This window comes from Elaeis guineensis, chromosome 14 (assembly GCF_000442705.2).
Source record: "Elaeis guineensis isolate ETL-2024a chromosome 14, EG11, whole genome shotgun sequence".
NCBI lineage: Eukaryota > Viridiplantae > Streptophyta > Magnoliopsida > Arecales > Arecaceae > Elaeis > Elaeis guineensis.
In genome coordinates, this window is record NC_026006.2 from 31,113,145 (window position 1) to 31,135,704 (window position 22,560).

Below are 22,560 nucleotides of genomic sequence, written 5' to 3' on the forward strand. Positions count from 1 at the left end.
TCAGTATAAACTATTGTTTTTGCTCCTATAAGATATGGCCTAAATTTATCAAAAGCAAAAACAATGGCGAGCAACTCTTTTTCTGTGGTGGCATAGTTCAACTGTGCATTATTCAGTATTCGACTCGCATAGTACACCACATGAAGTCTATTCTCCTTTCTTTGTCCCAAGACTGCTCCTATAGCATAGTCGCTTGCATCACACATGAGTTCAAATGGTAGATTCCAGTCAGGTGCAGTGATGATAGGAGCTGAGATTAATTCTCTCTTTAACCTGTTAAAAGCAACCAAACACTCATCAGTAATTTTAAAAGGTGCATCCTTGATCAATAAATTACAAAGAGGTTTGGTAATTTTAGAGAAGTCTTTTATAAATCTTCTATAGAAGCCAGCATGCCCTAAGAAACTCCTCACTCCTTTAACAGATGTTGGTGGTGGTAATTTCTCAATGACCTCCACCTTTGCTTTGTCTACTTCTATCCCTCTAGATGAAATCTTATGGCCTAAAACTACTCCTTCCTGCACCATAAAATGACATTTCTCCCAGTTCAACACAAGATTAGTTTCTTCACAACGCTGTAGAACTTGGGAGAGGTTAGTCAAACACATATCAAAAGAAGGATCAAAAACTAAAAAATCATCCATAAAGATTTCAATAAATTTTTCAACCATATCAGAGAATATAGACATCATACATCTTTGAAAAGTTGCAGGTGCATTACATAACCCAAATGGCATTCTCCTATATGCAAATGTTCCATATGGACAAGTAAATGTAGTTTTTTCTTGATCCTCAGGTACAATAGGAATTTGAAAATATCCTGAATAACCATCTAAAAAATAGTAGAAGGGATATCCGGACAATCTCTCAAGCATCTGGTCAATAAAAGGCAAAGGAAAATGGTCCTTTCGTGTGGCTTTGTTTAACTTCCTATAATCAATACACACACGCCAACCAGTGACTGTTCTAGTGGGTATCAGCTCATTTTTATTATTTGTAATAACAGTCATCCCCCTTTCTTAGGAACTACTTGAACAGGACTCACCCAATTACTATCAGAAATAGGTAGATAATTCCTGCATCAAGTAACTTCATTACTTCAGCTCTAACTACTTCCTTCATATTAGGATTTAACCTACGTTGATACTCAATTGAAGGTTTGTAGTTTTCTTCCATTAAAATTTTATGCATGCATATACTGGGACTAATTCCCTTAATATCATCAATAGACCAGCCTAATGCTCTCTTATGCTTTTTCAACACATGCAACAATTTTTTTCTTGTTCCGTAGACAAATGAGCAGATATAATGACAGAAAAAATAGATGAGTCTCCCAAGAATGCATATCTTAAGTGAGAAGGGAGCTGCTTAAGCTCAAGCTTGGGGTTTGGCTTAGCCTCTACTGAATCCTGTATTTTCTCAAATCATTTAATACATCAACATGCTGTTTATTTTTAACACCATCAATCAAGTCATATTCAGAATTGTCAATTATTTCACTAACAAATTTATTAATCACATCTAATCTAAAACATTCATCATTCTCAAGAGGATATTTAGAAGAATTAAGCACGTTAAAAATTACCTCTTCTTGTCCCACTCTTAAAGTAAGCTTACCCTCATGGACATCTATAAGTGCCTTGCCAGTTGCAAGGAATGGACGCCCCAATATCAAAGGAACCTCTCTATCTTCCTCCATATCCAAGACAATGAAATCCACTGGGAAGATAAATTTGTCCACCTTGACTAATACATCCTCCACTATGCCTTTAGGATATGTCACCGATCGATCAGCTAGTTGTAATGAGACACTGGTTTGTTTCACATCCCCTAGTCCAAGCTTCCTGAAAATAGATAAAGGCATTAAGTTAATGCTAGCACCTAAATCGCACAATGCTTTAGTGAATTCGATATTGCCAATATTGCATGGAATTGTAAAACTCCCTGGATCTTTTAATTTTGATGGCAACTTGTTCTGAATGATCGCACTGCACTCTTCGGTGAGCATGACTGTCTCATGGTCCTCTAGCCTTCTCTTTTTGGAAAGGATGTCCTTCAAGAATTTGGCATAGCTAGGCATCTGAGCTAATGCCTCGCAAATGGAATATTTATGTGTAGTTTCTTAAGACCTCTAAAAACTTCAGAAAGTTCTTGTCATCCTTACTTTGCTTGAGCCTTTGAGGAAAAGGAACTGGTGGATTGTAGGCTTTACTGGCTCTTCCTTTTTCTCTTTTAGCTTCTCTTTGACCATAGTCTCTTCTTGAGTTTGTTCCTTTACTTTTCTTTAACAGGCTCTTTCCCTTGTTGTTCCCCTAGTTGTTTTCCACTCCTCAAGGTAATTGTCTTCACATGCTCCTTCGGGTTCGTTTCAGTATTGCTAGGCAATGACCTTGAGTTCTGTTAGCTACCATATTGGCCAACTGTCCCATTTGTATTTCCAAATTTTTAATGGCAGCTTGCTGGTTTTGAAAGTTTGCCTTAGTTTCACCCATGAAATCAGTAGTGGCCTTAGTGAGGTTGCAACCAATTTTTCAGGTTAGACTTCTTTTCTTGCTGTGGAAAACCAGGTGGTCCTCTATTCTGATAATTTTGTTGTTGCTGTTGATTTTCCCAGGAAAAATTTGGATGGTTCTTCCAGGCAGGCGTGTAGGTGTTTGAGTATGGATTGTTCTGTTGCTTCCTTGGTTTGCCACATATTGCACTTGTTCTTGTACTGGAGGCATGAATGAGCTGTCAATCGGGCAATCTCGAGTAGCATGTTGCCCAGTACACATCTCACAGGTCTGCACACAAGTATTGACAGCATTAATAGACAAATGATCTAATTTTTTGAAAAGAGTGTCTACCTTTGCATTGAGTGCAGTAATAGCATCTATCTCATGAACCCCAGTAGGTCTCCTCGCCATGTTTCTCTCATTGGGCCATTGGTAATTGTTGTTGGCCATTTCCTCCAAAAGATCATAGGCTTCATCAAGCGACTTCCCCATCAATGAACCTCCAGCAGCAGCATCAATATTAATTCTGGTATGGTTGTTCAGCCCATTGTAGAAGGTTTGCACAACCAACCATTTAGGCAGTCCGTGGTGTGGACACCTCCTAAGTAGATCCTTGAACCTTTCTCAGGCTTCATATAAGGTCTCCATATCGAATTGCACAAAGGTTTGGATGTCAGTCCTCAACTTGGCAGTCTTAGCAGGTGGAAAGAATTTTGCCAAAAATTTTTGTGCTAAGTCATTCCAAGTGGTGATCGAGCCAGCAGGAAGAGACTGTAACCATGCTTTAGCCTTGTCTCTAAGTGAAAACGGGAACAATCTTAACCGAATTGCATCATCTGACACTCCATTATGCTTAAGGGTATCACATATCTCCAAAAAGTTTGCAATGTGCGCATTAGGGTCATCATTGGGCAATCCTCCAAACTGAACTGCTGTCTGGATCATTTGGATCAAAGCAGGCTTGATCTCAAAGTTGTTTGCTTGCACAGGTGGTCTTGTGATGCTAGATGAAGCTCCATTCACGGTAGGCATGGCATAATCCCGCAGTGCCCTGGGGTTTGCCTCTCTAGCAACCTCATTATTCCCTACTAGGATTACTTCTCTCCTTGGATCTTCAGCCATTTTTGGATCTACTTTTGCCTCAGATTTCTTCCTTTCTCTGACTGCTTTAATGTTTTGTTTACAAGTGCGTTCAATTTCTTGACTTGAAATGAGATTTGATTCAATTCTTACCAGTCGACCCGATTCTCTTTTCCAAGTTGTAATTTTGAAAGATTATTATCTTTTTTTTTTTTTTTAAGAGAAGAGAGAAGAGGAAAGAGAGAGGAAAGAGTTCTAGAGATGAGTCCTAAGGAGTCCTAAATCTAGAGATGAAAGAGAAGAGTGTTTTAATTAGGTTTAAATTTTAATGGCAAACAAGTTAGCACAAAATGGACTTTCTATCCTAGGGTTAACCTAGATCTAGACAGCTCCTAACTGTTCCAAGATCGCCTTCAAGCACTCCAAGCCCAAAACTGACTAACTGTCTCGGCCAGGTAAGTGTAAGATGTGGGAGGTCCCCTGCTTGTTGCTTTCCTTAGACACCAACTGAGTTGGCCAGGTCAGACAACGGAACCAATTGAAAACCACCTTCTTAAACCACTTGCCTTAGACACCGAGCAATTAATCAATTCGAACCCGGTCTAACTTTAGGGCTTTCTTGTCCTATTGAGCTCGAATATCCTAGGGCCAACGTTTAATTGATTTTAGATTAAGGTCTAGGTTATGCAGAATGAAGGATGTGGTTTTTGGGCTAAGGAAGGGTGATCAAATCCCCACCTTATCTGATTAATGGGTTAAGTGCCCTTAAAGTTAATTATGGAGATGCAATGCAAAGAAACAAGATGTCCAATCAAGTTTGATTTTTTTTTTTTTAATATTTTTGGTTATACTATATTAGTTAAGCGTTATGAAATGTCAGTAATTTTTTTTTTTAAATATCTAAGAAATAAAATATCTAGATTACTAGTAAAATCAACTATTCTTGATATTAAAGCACCACTCCCCGGCAACGGCGCCAAAAACTTGATAGCCTATTTCGCAAGTGCACGAAATCGCTCAAGTAATATAATGATAAATAAGAGATCGTTCCCACGAGGACTGAGTTTAATTACCAAAAATGAATGCTGATTTTACTAATATCTAAATGATCGAAACTGAATGATAATGAAAAATAAAATTAACTCTAAAGAACTCAATGAAAGCTGAATCAAAATTCGATTGATAAAGCACTAGGGTATATCTGATTTCACTTGGATCAATTATCAATTCCAGCTATTCCGATTAATAATCTAAATTTAATTATTAATGCAAGGATAAATAATCCTAAATTATTTAATAATCTCTCCCGAGTCTTATTAAATATACTAATTAAAACCTATAATCTATCTTCCAATAGTAAAATAGATTTCAATTAGTTCAACAAGCACAGTGATTATTTTCAAGATCCCACAAGTCAAATCTTCTGCTCTCGCTCCAATTATTATTCCTATGATGTTTGTTATTAACTCCAATTTATAATCTTCCTTCCCAGTACCAATTATAAATCGAAATCAATCAAGTACCAAAGGTAATAATACTTAAAAGCATTAAGCGCAAATAACAAATAATTGCATTAACAAAGAAAATTAATACAAGATTCTGGAATTAAAATTAAATCCAAGCTACATCAGGTACCCTAGCTAGAAATTTAGCTTTTCATCATATCAAAATCAAACTCAAGTTTACTTGAATAAAACTCCAAAATCATCCTAACAATGAGTTCTAGAAAATAAATGCAAAGTAAACAAGAGAAAGAAAAAACTCTGAAGGAATTGCAGAGCCGAATGAATCTTCTCTTCAAATCTTCCAGATACTCCAAACTCTCCTTGCTTGATTTCTAGCTTTCAAAGATGATTCTCCCCTGTCCTGCTGGTGTTTTAGGATCCTTAAATAGGGCTAGGGCTAGGGTTAAGGTGGTATTTTTCTCATAATTTTATTCTATATATCATTCTTTTTATTTGGTATAGAATCTCTCCTCCTTTGGATAGGCTTTAAGCAACCACCAGCCATCTACTCCTTATACTGCCCAAATTTTTTGATTTTATTATGATTTCCATAGTAAAAGAAGGAAAGGAGGCATGGTTAATTAGAGGAGAAGAATTTCTTCCTTTCTGGGTCCACAAAATCTGCAAAACAAGGTAAGGTTTCGGCTGCCCAAATCAAGTTTTTCAAGAATTAGTTTCAATTCTTTCTCAGTTTGCTCCTCATGCAGAATTAGTTTGGACTCTGATTTTCTTTCATTTAATTCTTTCCAAGATAGCTCTTTGCCACCCAAAATTAGTTGCCATATCAGATCTTTGTGCCAAGAAATACTAAGAAGAATCTGGGTGTATCGGGTGTTTCTTGTTGTGTCCAACATTGTTACCAACTTTAACCTATTGTAGCCACCTCATCTGGAATCCAAATTTAATTCTGTAAATTATGTTCCTTTCTTGCTTCTCTCAAAATTCTGTAGGATCTAATCTTGCTCAATTTGGGGTCCTGTAGATTATCTTTTAGGAGTCCTACACCAAAATATCCAGAATTTAGATTGGTTGACTAGATGGGAGAGATTAACTGCTTGATTTATTTTCTGCATCTCTAATTTCTTTTCTGGCTGATGATGCCAAAAAGGATAAGGTGTGGGGTCCATTGATATCTTGATTTGATTATTCTGCTTTGAGGTGGACTCTGATTTTGATGCAAGACCTGATAACTCTGGATGACAAACCCTGCTGAATCGGACTCAACCAATTTCACTTAATTTGACCTTTAAAATATGGTTAAGCCCAATTATGTGTGACCTGGCTCAATTACCTGCAATTGACATAAAACATATCAGGTTCTTACATTTATTTAGTTAATTATTATATCAATTTCATCAAAATCATTAAAACTAATAATAATAATTACTATAAAAATGCAATACATCAGGACTCCTCCAGGAACACCACAGCATAATGGTGTGTCTGAAAGGAGAAATCGGACACTGTTAGACATGGTCTGATCCATGATGGGTTTTGCCAGCTTGTCGATATCCTTCTGGAGATATGCACTCGAATCAGCCCGTTATCTGTTAAATAGGATTCCAAGTAAGTCTGTAATTAAGACTCCATATGAGATATGGACAGGGTGTAAGCCAGCACTTTCACACCTTAGGGTCTGGGGGTGCCCGATCTATGTCAAACGATTAGTCACAGACAAACTTGGACCTAGGTCTGACAAATGCACATTCATCGGGTGCCCCAAAGAGATCAAAGGATATTTTTTCTACTATGCTGATGAACAAAAGGTATTCGTTAGCCTAAAGGTAATCTTTTTAGAAAAAAAGTTCTTTGGTGAAGGAATCGTTGCCTCTAAGGTTGAACTTGATGAAGTTCAACAGGTAGAAGGACCGACACCAATAGCTGAACCTGAATCAAATTTGATTAGATCAGATTTAGAGCCTAATGTACCTGTACCATTAAGGTGATCTGGTAGAGTACCACATCAGTCAGACAGATACTATGATTTTTTGGTCTGGGACGGTGATCCCATCAAACTCGATGAGAACGATGAGGATCCGATCACCTATATGGATGCAATGCAGAGATCTGATTCTGAAAAATAGCTTGAAGCCATGAAATTCAAAATAGAGTTCATGAAGGTCAATGATGTATGGACATTGGTTGACCCACCTGAAGGGGTTAAACCTATTGGGTGTAAATGGGTGTCCAAAAGGAAAATGGGCGCAGACGGAAAGGTGGAGACCTATAAAGCCCATTTGATTGCCAAGGGGTATCGTCAACGTTATGGTATTGACTATGATAAGATATTTTTTCCTGTGGCAATGCTTAAATCCATTCGGATAATGCTTGCAATAGCTGCCCATCTAGATTATGAGATCTGGCAAATGGATGTAAAGACAGCTTTTCTGAATGGAGAGCTGACTGAAGAGGTGTATATGATACAACCTGAGGGGTTTACATCCACAGATGAGTCCAAGGTGTGCAAGCTTCAGAGATCCATTTATGGATTGAAGCAAGCTTCTCAGAGTTGGAACATGCATTTTGATAAGGTGATCAAAATATATGGCTTCATTAAGAATGAAGAAGAGCCCTGCATCTATAAATGGGCAAATGGTCCAGTTGTGGTATTTCTTGTCTTGTACGTAGATAATATTCTCTTAATCGGGAATGACATCCCCGCACTACAGGGAATAAAAGTTTGGTTGTCATCACAGTTTTCCATGAAGGACTTGGGTGAAGCATCCTCATCTTAAGGATGAAAATCTATAGGGATAGATCTAAAAAGATGCTTTGGTTATCCCAGTCCATGTACATAGACACTGTGCTGAAGAGGTTCAGCATGGAGAATTTCAAGAAGGGCTATCTATCGATAGGCCATGGAATTTCTCTCTCTAAGAAGGATTATCCGACAACTCCTGAAGAGAGAGAACGTATGAGTAGAGTTCCATATACTTCGATCGTGGGATCTATCATGTATGCCATGATATGTACAAAATCAGATGTGGCATACTCACTAGGAGTAGTGAGTAGATACCAATCTGATCCTGGAGAAAATCATTGAAAAGTGGTTAAAGCCATCCTTAAGTATTTGAGAGATACTAAGGACTAATGGTTGGTTTATAATGAGTCAGATTTGAAACTTGTGAGGTTCACAGACTTCAGCTTTCAATCTGACCATGATGACAGCAGAAGCGTGTCAGATTATATCTTTACTCTAAATGATAGAGCTATCTGCTGGAAGAGTTTCAAGCAACATACTGTGGCAGACTCTGTTTGTGAAGCAGAGTACATCGCAGCATCAAATGCCGTGAAGAAAGCTGTGTGGTTGAAAAAATTATCACCGAGCTAGGAGTAGCACCCTCCCTCGATGGTCTGATCCTGCTCTACTGCGATAGCACTGATGCCATAGCTCAGGTGAAGGAACCCAAAGCATATTTTGCACCGCTTTCACCTGGTCTGGGAGATCGTAGATCGAGGTGATGTCGATCTTCAGAAGATCGACAAAAAGGAGAACCTGACCGACCACTTCACTAAAGTCCTGGCGATAAAGGAGTTCGACAACCACAAGTCGAAGATGGGTATTAGATACTGTACCGAGTGGCTGTAGGACAAGTGGGAATTATTGGAAAATATGTCTCAAAAGCCAATCATCAAGCTGTTGACGGTTGAGCAACCAAGTATGGTAATTGATTTGTTAATAAATAAAATATATTTGGTATTTTCATCATAAGCTATCATCTTCTAATGAACTCTGTTGTTATGATGAAGTCCTTAGGACTATTCAGATTCGATAAAGCGAGGATTTATCGATTAGTCCTTAAAACTGTTCACGACCAAATGATAGGCTGTTAATAAGGATGACAGCTTTTATCGAGCATAAGTCGCTGTAGGCCATATGGGTTGGTTGTCCTCTTAACCAAAGAGTGTGGAGACACTGGTATGGCATACAGGTGAGATGTAAGGGTACATCATTATAGAACGTGATCAACTCCAGAGCATTCTGCTGTCGAGAATGTCTCTGATGGGATATAGATATAAATATCCCTTAGACCTGAGATCACCTCAGTGACTTGCAAGCAACTCACTGTGCTTTGGTACTGAACTAACTGAATTTTTAATTCAGTGATGGAAGGCTTCTGGGCATAGTCAAGTACTTGCGAAGTCAGAGTGTGATCGAGATGGGATTGACCACTCCAAGAGTTGGAGAAGAATGAGTCACTATATTTCAATTTAGCAAAACCTTGGCCAGGGTAATCCATCAGATGGATTTGATATTTTGAAATACAATGTGGACAACTTGATCAGAGTTGACAGCTGAACTCTAAGGTGTCCTATGATCATTTTGGTCAAGGGGATGAATTATATGGAAACTATATCCGCATGGATTCTAAGGATGTTGTTCTACACATTCGATCTATCCGATCGTCGGGTACCATTGCTAGATGGTCACTTCGATTGGTACAAAAATTTATTCATGTGCTACCGACTTAGGTTCGGACCTATGAGGTCACACACATTAGAGTTCATGATCTGATCGGATGGTTGATCAATGATTAAAAATTATTCTAGGATTAAATGATCAATACGATTGATATTTAACCTAGTGCAAGTATTGCAGGAGGATCGATTAGCAATTCGATTGCTAATTGGCTTAATTTGATTAATCCAATAGGCTGAGATTAAGTTTAATTGAATATGATTTAATTAAATTTAGTTTGGGCTTGATTGGATCAAGTCCAATTGATTTATTGGATAAGCCAGGTGCAAGGAAAAAACTAGTCCTAGTTCAATTAGGACTTGGGTCAATCTAATTTCTAATTTGATTAAAAATTAAATCAGATATAATTCTAATTTAATCTGATTAAATTAGGTTCTTAATTGGGTTAAGACCTATTTTAATTGGGTTGATCTAATTTTGGTTTGATTTGGTTTGAAAAACCAAATTAAAACAAGTCATAAAATAGAATCCTATTAAAACTAAGATTCCACCTTGCGCCACATAAGCCCCCCCACGCCCTCTCTCTTATTCCACGCCAATCCCCTCTTATTGTGTGTGACAAAAGTCCTCTCCCAGGTCTTTCCCATGTTCAAAAGGTTTCCTCTCTTCTTTCATACATGGAAAGTGGTTGTGGATCAAATCAAAGTAGGAATAAGTTTGAATTTCAAATTCTATGAGATAGAGTTTTAGAAATCCAAAACTCTTTCTTTTTTGCACCGAATTTATCCAGATTTTTTTTGAGATTTTTGTGACTTTTAGGATACATATTGTGCACCCTTTGCTAGTGGTCCATGCACAAAAATAAGGAGGCACCTAAGTGTTGGGCGCCCCTTATCTTGCCATGTTTGGATAAGCCTTGACTAGGTATTTGACCCAGACAAGGACTCTATCATATCTCTCTCTATAAAATGAATTTCTTCATAAAATTTTTGGAGAACTTAGAGATTTGAGAGACATCCAAAAATTAGAGAGAAAGACCTTTGGGTCATGGAGATATAATAGACACAAGATAGGGTGTCTAGGAGAGAGTAAAGAGAAGAAGAAGAGGGTCTTCTTCTAGGGTTGTTAGTTTCATCTCTTTCCTTCCTCCATCTTGAGTTTCTTAATAGTGTCTCAAATCTAAAACTTCTCCTCCTACTTCTCATCTTTGGAAGAGTCCAAATCAAAAAGAAGGAGGTACCTGATCAACCATCGAAGAAGGATCAGCGCAGTACTAGCATACTGTGCTGATTTCCTGGAGCAGGACTTCTGATCGAGATTCGTGGACTCGTATGGATGACTCCTAGAGGTCAGACATATGTGCAGCTCGCAACATCATCTTCAAGCTCAGATCAATGAGGTTAGAACGTCTAACTTGCAAGGTAATAGATCTGATCTATTGTTTAATACATACATTAGATGTAGTATAAAAACATGTTGATATGATCAACATTTAGTTCATGTTCTATATATTTTAATTTTTAATTTAATGCTATGTAATAATCATGTAATAGAATCTTAGATCTAGAGATTCTCTGATTTTAAAAAATAAATTTTGATTTATTTTAGCCTTTCGCTGCTTGATCTTGAAAAAATTTCAAGATCTAATCCTGAAACCCTAGATCTGGTTCCTTCACACACCCCCTCTCTCTAAGAACACCAATCTCATGGTAAAAGCCTTCTTTTTTGTCGCACAAAATTGGAGGGGTTTTATGGTTGGCATGGAGATGAGATGAGGGTCAGGATAAAGTGGTTGATTTAGTTCAAATTCATACTCCTTTTGAATTCAAACTCAAACCACTTAATCCTTATCCAAGGGAGGCGTCAGAAGGGCTGAGGCATGAGATATTTCTCACCAAATTCTCTTCTCATTTGTCACATAAAAGATCAGCCTTCTCAAGGAGTTGGCGACAAGGGATAGGATAAGGATAAGATCAAGGTAGTTTTAACTCAAATTCAAACCATTTTAATTCAAACACTAATGAAACTCATCCTAATCCAAAGAAAATCTGAGAGTGGGTGACAAACCTCTTTTGGGAGTGAGAAATCTTCATGCAAAAGTATTTCTCATGTGAGGAAGAGAAGGGCATAGAGATAAGGTGGTGCAAGGGTTTTATTCAAATCCATTTGAACTTGAAATTGATTCAATTAGGTTCTCAACCAAACTAAGTTAGGTTATATCCAATTTGATCATTAAATCTAATCTAATTAGATAATAAATTATCTCAATTAAATTTTAATTAAATTAAAAATTAATTGAGCTCAAATTTTGATCAAATCAAGAATCGAACATCCTTAGCAATTAGGTCATCTTATAACCTAATTGGATCAAACCTAATTGGACCTAATTCAATTAGAGTTGATCCAAACCTTAATGTTCAATCAAATTAAGCTAATTAGTAGTTAATTACTTATCAATCATCCTATAATTTACTAACTATTAGTAAATTATTTTATTATAATTTTGCACAAGGCTAATCATCAATTGAATTGATGTTTATATCCTGAAACGATTCTCAATCATCTATCAGCCATATGATCGATCAAAAAATTTTTTTGAGTGTGATTCCATAGGTTTGAACCTAAGCCAATAGCATAAAAATAATTTTTCTATACCAATCAAAGTCACAAAAATAATAATACCCGATATCTAGATAGGCCGAATAATTGCTAAGCAATATTTAAGAACTCATTGGCATATGGTTATCGTATAATTTATCCATTTGACCTTGAATGCTTAGGATGACCTAAGGTTTAACTATCAATCCTGAATTAGTCATCCATATTATATTTCAACTTTTCAAATCCATCACATGGATTACTTCGATCGAGATTTTATTGCATTAAAATATATTGATGTATTAACTCTTACTTCTTCGGAGGGATCAATTCCATCTGGATTCACACACCTACTTCATAAATATTTGACTGTGTTCAAAAATATTTCATCATTGAATTAAAAATTTAGATTGTCCGATACCAAAGTATAGTGAGTTGCTTGCAAGTCATCATGGTGATCTCAGATTGGATGGATATTTATACCCATATCCTTTGTGAGCTACTCTTGACAGTAAAATACTCCGTAGTTGGTCACGTTCAGTGAGATGTACTCCTGCATTTCACTTGTATGCTATGCCAGTGTCTCCACCCTCCTTAGTTAAGAGGATAACCAACGTACATGGTATACAATGACCTACACTTGATATAGCTATCATCCTAATAATAGCATATCATTTGGTCGTGAACTAGGTTTAAAGACTAGATGATATATCCTCCTACATTGATTCAAATAGTCCTAAGGACTTCATCATAACACAGAAGTTCAAAGAAGATGTACACAAAATGATGAAAAATTTAAATAATATTTTATTATTTAACAATTCATATATAATTTATAAATATGAGCTCAACCATCATCAGACTGATGATCGACTTTGGGATATAATTTTCAACAAGCATCTGAAACGACCATATGACACAGCCACATAGATCCTAAAGCAAAGTCCTAGAGATCATGCAAGATCTATAAAATCACTTCGTTGCTTGAACTTTAGGTCAAATTCATCAAAAATCATGTCCCGCAACTCTAAAAAAGAAAGAAGAGTTGTAAGCTTTACAGTCTAGCAAGAATCCCCCACACTCACATCAGTATGAATTTGAAACATCTTTTAATAAATATATATAACCGATAGAAAAATAATAAGATTTATATATCGTCAATATGATAGTTGAATAATATCATCATGTATAATTCTACTAATTATGTCATATATCACCAATCATCAATTCTATTCAATAGTAATTTAATGAGATTATTTATTATTAACTAATTAGCATAGTTCTAATCCATACAACATTATTTTTTCAATATTAGACCAGATCCGCTCATGCTCTAGCTCATGGCAGGCCAAACATATCTTATATTTCTATCCTTAGTTGGCAACTATATATCAATCTGTGGCTGACATCACAAATGCCATATTTTACACATGCCAACGAGTTTAGATACCCTTCAATTGGTACTAGACTCGTCACAATCATGCTCCAACCCATGATAGGCCAAATATCTCGGTCTAAGATTGATACGCCATATTTCACATGTAGTCAATTAATCCACATGCTCCCCTGTATCATGCTTTATGTTTGTCTTTTTGGTATTAGACTAATTACAACTAAACTCTAGCCCATGATAGGCCAAACACAATACCGTGCCCCAATTTGGAGCTAACCCAACACACACATCACATTTCTTGCATGGCTAAACAATCTAAATGCCATCCATGCCCTATTCATATTATTAAAATCATAATCTGATTTTTGATATTAGATTAGTCATCGTCATACTTCAGCCCATGACATGCTAAACAATGCCCACTCCAATCGAGACTGATCTAGCATATACACCACATTTCTTATACAATCGATCAATCCAGATGTCACCCACATTCGATCAAGTATATTAAATTCAATTTTTTTCACTTAGTAATCATTAAGTACCAAGTAATCATAATACAAGCAACATCAATTCAATAACATATAGTACACATACCAGTAGATATAAAATATACATCAATCATACAAATATAATTTTTCATAAATATGTAGATGATCATGTTGAATAATCTATATTTCTATCGGTAATTGACTCAAATATAGTAATTGATGAACTTCTCAATCTAGGAACTTGAAAATAAGGTGTTCTGCTCGACATCTTAGGCAGACAGTTGCACCTCTAAATGATAAGTGTCAAACATAAAAGTTATAAATGATTAAAGATGATGAAAAATTATGGTAAACAATCCGAATACTGCAAGTTCAAGATCTCTTTTAGGATTAATTGATCAATCCAAGTATACCCAAGTATTTGGACCCTCTATTAATTCATATATAGGATTTTTGGAAAGAGAAACTAAAGAGAAATTCATAGAGAGAAAATAGAGAGAAGGGGTAGAGAGAGGAGAGAGGAAGAGAGAAAAACTCTCTCCTTTTTTTCTCTTTTTATTTTTTTCTTTTCTTTTTGTCCTCCTCTCTCTCTTTTCCCTATTTTCCTCTTTCTTTTCTTTCATGGGAAATAGGGGAAGAGAGTCTTAGGCCCCAACCGACTATCATGACTGAAGTCCTCAACAACCGCAACCATAATGGCTCCGACGATGGCAGCTCGATCCTCAACAACCAAAACGAGGTCTGAATTAGCAATGGTGGTCAGTTTGATGAGAGGAAGAAAAGGAAAAAATAGGGGAGGCTCGGTTTTGAAGGAAATCTAGCAACTTGCCGATCATAACAAGGTGGGTTGACGGCCATGGGATTAGGGGAAAGAGAAGAAAAAAAGGCTTAGGTCCTCATCTAAGTCTGGTGAGGCATCTCAATCAGATCGACGGAGAAAATTGAAGACTATCTCACCCAAAAGAACTTGAAGTCAGTGGTGATCTTCTTGAAGTTTTTTTGGTGATTAATCGAGGTTGAGAGTGATTCACATAGAGAGGGAAGGAGAGGGATTTATAAAGGGGATCTAAAGCTCCGACAAACTCTAGAGTCTCGATCCTAATCGAGTTCGAAAAAGAAAAACGAACTCCATCTGGAGTCCTCTTCTGCCTCACGTGCCCAGCACGTGTGGTTCTATTTTATTTTTCTTCATTTATTTTGCTTTAAGATTCATGCATGAAAAATTTAAGGATTCGGATCCTTACACATACTATACCCATTTAAAATTTAAAAAATAAAAAAGTATAAGTTATGAATATAGACCTTCAAACCCTATAGCAAAACTTTATAGAATAGTAGAGACTACTAAAATAATGAAACCATCTTCAATGATGCAAATGCTAGCTCAGTCTATTGTCAACCCTAGATAGAATGCTACATCTACAAATTTACAGATGGACGGCCTAATTTACTTGACTCAATCAATAATTAGGGTTTGATTATACTAGCAATTGGGCATGAACAATAGACATTTGACAACAAATAATAAGCTATTTTAAAAATTTTGGAAACTAATATGTAAAATGTATCCATATAAAGAGAGACGTATCTCATATAAAATCAAATATTAAAAAGATGGAAATAAAAGAGGAGGAAGTGAGAAATTTTGCTCCATTTTTAAAAAGTCTGGTTTAAAAAATATTACTAATTTTGGAAAATTGGGCCAATTTGGTAATTTGTTAGCAACCTTCTTTAGGTAGGGAAAAATCCCCATAGATATAGAAGACCTAAAAGCTCTGATACCTACTTGATCTAATCAGATTAGGTTAGAATTTCATCAAATAAGAGCAAAGCTCTAATAGCAACATAATTTGATTGGGGAGAAGAAAGAATTTTCTCAATCTGCTCCACTCGAATCGAACCAAAAAAAATTAGAAGAAGATAAAAAAATACAAAAATAGGGTATACGTTCTCTATTCGTTCATTGATGATCTACACACCACTAATTGAGATATATAGCTCCTATTTATAATGATAGTGAGGTTTTTTCTTACATAATTTAGATCATTTTTTTCTTCTAATTTTAATAGGATTAGGTTTCCAAGAAAAACATTAATAGTAAAAACAAATATGAAAAAATTGAAATCCTACAGGGAGTAGATATTGATTTCTTCATCAACTTTATTTTTTATTGCTCTACCTAATTCTTCGTAGATTAAGAGATAATGTCTGATCAAACTCTTTTTTAAAAGAAAAATTTTTATTTGACTATCCTATTTCAAAGTCCAAATAATAAGATTTGATCTGTTTTAACCTCTTGGGGTTTTGGCCTAAGCTGTAGACCTTAAAAAATTTTTTAATTTCAAAATTTAAAAAAAAATATCTCAATCAAGTATTATATCATCAAGTTATGACTTCTAGAAGTTTGGATTGTGACTCGGCTTCTTAAAGTAGTAGATTTTACTTCTGGATATTCAGCCCTATCCATAATAGCTAAATGTTGTCTAGAAAGGTAGCAATCCAAGAGGAGGGGGTAATGAATTGGATTCTTTAAAAATTTTAATTAAATCTAAAATCTAAGACAAATATGTGCTTCAATTTAAGCTTAATTTGAGTGATTATGTAAAATTTATTTGTGCAGCAGTACTGGATATAAACTAATGAAAGCAAAGTGAAAATATAAAGCAAGTAAGATAAGCAAGATAATGCACAACATAAATATAAGGATATTTATAGTAGTTCAGTGCAACTTTGTACCTACGTCCACTCTCCAAGAGTTCTTTGAAAATTTCACTATAATCCTCTTAATTACAGCGTGTTTGTTTTTCCAAGGTTACAAACAAACTCAGTTAATTTTTTGAGATCACCAACCACAATCTTACACTGATTATTTTCCAAGCTCACAATCAATCCAATTGATTTTACAGACTTACAAATCAAACCTATACTAGTCCAATTTCAGACTTGGATGGGCCTAACCCCAACTTTCTTTTTTTCTAAAAAAATTTGTAAAGAAATCAAAATACAAAGTATAATTTTCAGCATAAAATAAAAATAGAAAAAGAACTCTTTGAAGCTCGAAGAAGTGGCTGCAGAATGACTCTTTTGAAGCTTCACTTCTCTTATTTAATGCTTAAGAGGATGTAGATGATGTTGGAGAAGATCACTTTTTGAAAGCTTTCAAATTTGTGTACTAAATTTTCTCTTTTCTTCTCTTTTCAATGTTATTCAATGTTTCTCACTCAAACTTATGATTTTCTCTTTTTAATCCTTGTGACTATCTTTCCAATTAATTCTTTAGCCTTTTGTAAGTTTGGAAGAGACTTGAGAGTGAGTTTTGACCGTTGAAGGGATTGAAATAGCTGTTAGAAGCAAAAACTAATCGTTAAAAAGGTACAGAAAAATTAGCTGTTAGTACAGTCCTGTAAATAGAGTCGACTCCATTTGCAAACGAGTTAGCTCGATTTGTAGATGAGTTAGTTCGGATTGAAAGCGAGCTAGCTCGATTTGCGGATAAGTCGACTTGGATTTAAAGTGAGCTAGCTCGAGCAGGGATCATAAAAATATAATTTTCTATCTTCTCTAAGAAAGTCGGCTCGGATTGACTTCGAGTCGACTCGGACCTGTACCAATCTCTTCTAATGTACCAGAGTCAACTCAAAACCTCTCGAAGTTGGCTCCAAACCTTCCAACATCATTTTTCTTCATAATTTAGCCTTCTAAATTTGAATTTTTTGGTCCCAATGCTTCCAAATGATATTTGCTTCTTTTAATTTTATTTATTTTCATAATAAGCCATCCAAACTTGTGAGAACTTATTTTTTTAAGTACTTTGGTTTGGCATCTTCAGAGGATTAGTCTTTAAGATAAATTTTTTATTTTGGATACTTGAAAAATCCTATATCCAATCTTGAAAAATATGATTAGAATTATAATTCCTTAAAATTTGATAATCAACAAAATCAACTATAGGGTCAACACTAAAATAATGCATATCGAATCTAGCAATCTTCTTAGATTAGAAGAGGGAGAGGAGATTGGATGCATGGTATCCATCATGCCATGGAGGGATGTCTCTTGAGCTCGAGAAATTAGGGTTTAAGGTATGGGCGATTGAATTGGAATGGATCCGAGCTCGATATTATTTTTAAAATTTTGCCTAGTCTGCAAATTTTGCCTCGTTAGCTTGCACTCGATAGTGTTTATAGTTGTGAATGTGTATTATTTTGAAAAACTAATTATCATAATTATTTATATTAAAATATACAAAAAGATAAAAAATTGGTGTTACATAAACCTCGAGAGATGTAATCTCAAGTAAAGTGGGGTAGCACGGATCAGATAACTTGCAAAATTGCAAATGTTTTGTATGAAGTGTAGGAAAATATCAAGCAAAAGCCTTCTCTTTACGAGATGAGCGATGTGGTAGCTATCCCATGGATGGTGTAAAGCATGCAGAGGATCTGGAGGGCATTTTCACCCTTTAGAGAATGGGAATTAAAAATTTCTGTGCCTGTGGGCTGGATGTCGTAAACTTGTCAACATGGATTTATAATTATAAATGGTCCACAAATGGACCGCTGTTAACTTCCGCAAATAAAAATCCTTCTTGGAAATGCGAATGCACCTAAAGATATCCACACCACGGAAACCAACACAAGGTAGATATTAGATACGAGTTTTTGAGCAAAGACATTACATACAATTAATACAACAAAAGAGTTCACCACTTTGATTAAAAAGGGAAGAGCTTACAACACATCCAACTACAGTGACTTTCACAAGGAAACCTAAGAGAGGAGTTTTTATGACGACACAACATGGTGGAAGCGAATCAATTTACAACAGCTTACGTCGGATCAACAACCTTAGACAGAGAAGGCAGTGAACGTATGATCCTGAGAAGATTGAGGTCGTTCAATGCCTGCATGGTATAGAAGAGCCCACAGGTGTATAATAAACTCCCCACCTGTGACTAGTTTTTTGGCATGTGCCAAAGCGTTATCTGATGGAGCAAGAAAGAGTATCAAGTCTGCCCAAAATTCTGCCAAGACCCTCCACCGCCGTTCTTCATCTTCTAGGTGCATCTCCAACTGCTTTGCTAATTTTGCACCCATTTCTATCATAGTCTTTCGTGAATCTCCTGTCCGCATGTCCTCAAACCTCTCAAAGGATTTCCTGGTTTCAGATACTATCACTCCAAATGTGTATTTTATAGCGAAAGGGTTAACAGAGCAATTCCGGAGCAAAAACCAACAAATAAGCACAATATCTTGATAAAGTAGTAGCAACTTTTCTGTGACGTTCGGTATCTTTCTGATGGTCGACATTTCTAGGAACAGCATTGCTCCTTTTAGGTGAATCGATCATTTCAAAATGGCTGGTGGCAATGTGCCAGACCATTATCCTGTGAGCGTGAGATGGGAGTCCGCATGCCCAGAAGAGCTCTGCACTCACGTAGTTCCGTGGCAGCGACAACTCCCCATTCGAGAGTCCGCCTTCCCTCCTGAGAGAATCATAAATCTCTTTCTTCACTTCTTCTGGCAATTTGATCACCCGTTTACGTTTCTTATCTGCAGTCAAGCCACATGTTACATTGCATGGAATGTTGCAATTATTGCACCTGAAATTTTCAAGCAGGGAGTATTGCCCAATCATATCACTCAAAGGCCTGCAAAGCTTTCCGCGGCATATGATACCAACTACCTTGTCAGGACGAAAGAATTGCTCAGGATTTTTGACATAGTTACATATCAACATTACCTTAGCCCAATCAGAGAGCAAATAGTTGCAGAATTCCCATGCTTCCATGGTCATGATCAGAATTACAAACACGTAGGAAATGATGGCGTCAACATTCTTCCCGTCCACGACACGGTCGATGTCATTTTTAGGGGTTTGGTAGTTATGAAGAACCCTTACTGCAGTCCAGACACTTGTAGTGATGGTAGAAATTTGCAGGACACAGAAAATTGAGAACCAACAACTGAAGCTAATAGGGAACATGGTGTAGAAAAGATCATAGAGGAATTCCAGCTCTACCTTGATCACCCTGAAGGCTCTTCTGTGATCATCCTCGCTGAGGAGGCCACGGAAGACAAAATCATGGGTCTTGGTGTCGGCGGCTTCCGCAGCTGAGTAATTGAAAAACCTTCGCCGCAGTAGCTTGAACAAAGCAAAGGAGAGGCACACATCTTTGAGGTGCCCTCCAAGGTCCCCACCGAAGCACCGTAGTCTTCCTTGGCACCACCAAACCTTTTCGATGGTGATGACCTCCTTGTCCGTTACATCAATCCTCTGCAGGTAGTCCGGTACTTGCCGTTCGGTCTTCACTTTATCTTCTCCAGCCACAAGATATTTGTACCCGTTCATGTTAGCAGGATCGACTTCGTTGCGATTAGGCGTCAGTTCATGCTCGTAGCACATGTAGTTTGCGACCAAATTGACGTTTTCCGTCCCATACCGTCGATTGGCCACTTGGAAGCCGATGATCCTTTGGATCGATTTCACCATAATTAAGCACCAGAGCACCCAAAGGGGCCGCTTAAACTTTGAATCTCCGGTGAAGGAGGAAATGATCAGTGAAGCCCCGAAAAGGTTGTTTAGAAACAGAATCCCTTCTAAAGTCATCCGCTCTTTGCTACTGATGTAAAGACTGTAGCTGAAGGTGGTGGCCAGACTTCCAGAGGCGATGACTAAGAAGACCACCCACACCAAGTGCAGCTCGTTGTGGTAGCCAGTCGCCTGCATGATGCTAAGGGTGGTGCTCAGCATCGTTCCCACTGGTGTACCAGCAACCCAGAAGAGAAGCTTGAGGACGGGATTGGTGTGCCAGCGCCGGTATGGGGCGAAGAAGAAGGCGAGCACTAAGATGCTGGCGATGGTGCAGGATACCACTTCTAACCACACCAGCGTCCCGTTCGTGGTTTTGATCCCCTCCCGAGCGGAATCAGTGGTGTTTTTGACGAAATCCATTGCTGTAGGACCGTCTTAGCAGGGAGAATTGGGTGCTCTGACGTTCAGTGGATGCAGGACAGCAGTGGAAAGAGGAGAGAGAAGAAGAGGAAGAAGAAAAGTAAGCAACGAGAAGAAGAGGGAGAGGACAGCTCAATGTATCCTTGAATCTCAATAATGCAAATTTATGTTTTCAATTGCATAACAATGGATATATATATATATATATATATGTATGTGTGTGTGTGCATACATACATACATACATGTATGTATGTATGTATTTATAGATATATATACATACCTACATATATACATACATACATATATGTATGTATGTATATATAGATATATAGATATATAGATGTATATGTATAGATCTAAAATTCTAACAAAAGTACGCATAGAAATAACATACTGAAATCCTAATAAAATTCTAATCTTAGCGTCCAATTAAGTATAAAATTTTTAATAAAAGTAAAATTTCATAATTTTTATATTGGTGTCTAACAGAAATGCACCTAAGTCTTCCATAAGACGGTCCTCCATCATCAGTCTCGGTATGCACGGGAACTACTCCTTTTGCTTCCTACGGTTCAATCCTCGGAAGAGTTAGATTTTGGTGGGAGACAAATGGGAGTTTAAGAAGCTCCTCTTGCTTCCTAACTAGTTGCAAGACTAATGATAATTCTACCCTTCCCCTCGCCTAAAACATTTTAGATGATTCACGCTATCTTCTTGTAACTCATACGATGTTCCAATTGTGAATCTGTTCATTTCATCACAAAGGCCTTAGATAAGTTCTGGACCCCGTTATATATAATGGAATGCCCTTGGTTTTTTTTTTTTTTTTCCGAGAAAGAATAGAAAGCCGCTATTGACCGGTCGTTTAATTGCCAATCCAGAGGTCAGTTAAACAAATGACAAACTTTCCCTATCCCATCCCTGTCCATTTAAAATGACAAATCTGCCTTTCCACTATAAAAAATCTGACTTTTTACTATAAAATTTTAACGATGAAAATTTTTTTATCATAAATAAATATATTTTTGTAACAAAAAAATTTTATTATCAAAAATTAAGAATTTACAATAAAAAAAATTTTCATCATAAAAAATTAAATCTTTGTGACGAAATATTAATTTTCATTACTAGAAGTAAATTTTTAATGATAAAATTTTTTCGTCACTAGAGTTTTTATTTTTTATAATGAAATAAGTTTTTCATCACCAAAAATTAATTATTTGCAATGAAATAAATTTTTCATCGCTAAAAATTAATTATTTGCAATAAAAAAAAATTTATTTCAAAAAATACCTTTTTTGTGACAAAATTTTTTATGTTTGGCGATAAAATTTTTCGTTGCAATAAGGGCTCAGCATAGATATTTATTCAATCCCGTACCTTTCACATGCCCAAATAATGAAGGTCCAGAGAATGAAGTCCATGCAACTATTGAAAATGAAGATATCAAATACAAGCACCAGATAACATATTAGTACCATATGATATAGTCGACATAAGATAATTTACTATAAGAAAAAAGTATTTTTACGATGAAATTATTTACGCTGAAAATAATTTTTATCTCCAATAATTATATTTACGATAAAAAATTAAATTCATCATCAATAATAAAATATTTA

General features: G+C 36.3%; 1 protein-coding gene across 1 annotated transcript; it reads right to left on the bottom strand.

The window, feature by feature from the left end:
* Nucleotides 1-18,666: 18,666 nt before the first annotated feature.
* Nucleotides 18,667-21,116, bottom strand: LOC105034708 (uncharacterized). Its single transcript, XM_073248643.1, is given in 2 exon segments — nt 18,667-19,192; nt 19,194-21,116. Coding segments are annotated over 2 exon segments (2,106 nt in total). The 5' UTR covers nt 20,937-21,116; the 3' UTR covers nt 18,667-18,829.
* Nucleotides 21,117-22,560: the final 1,444 nt, after the last annotated feature.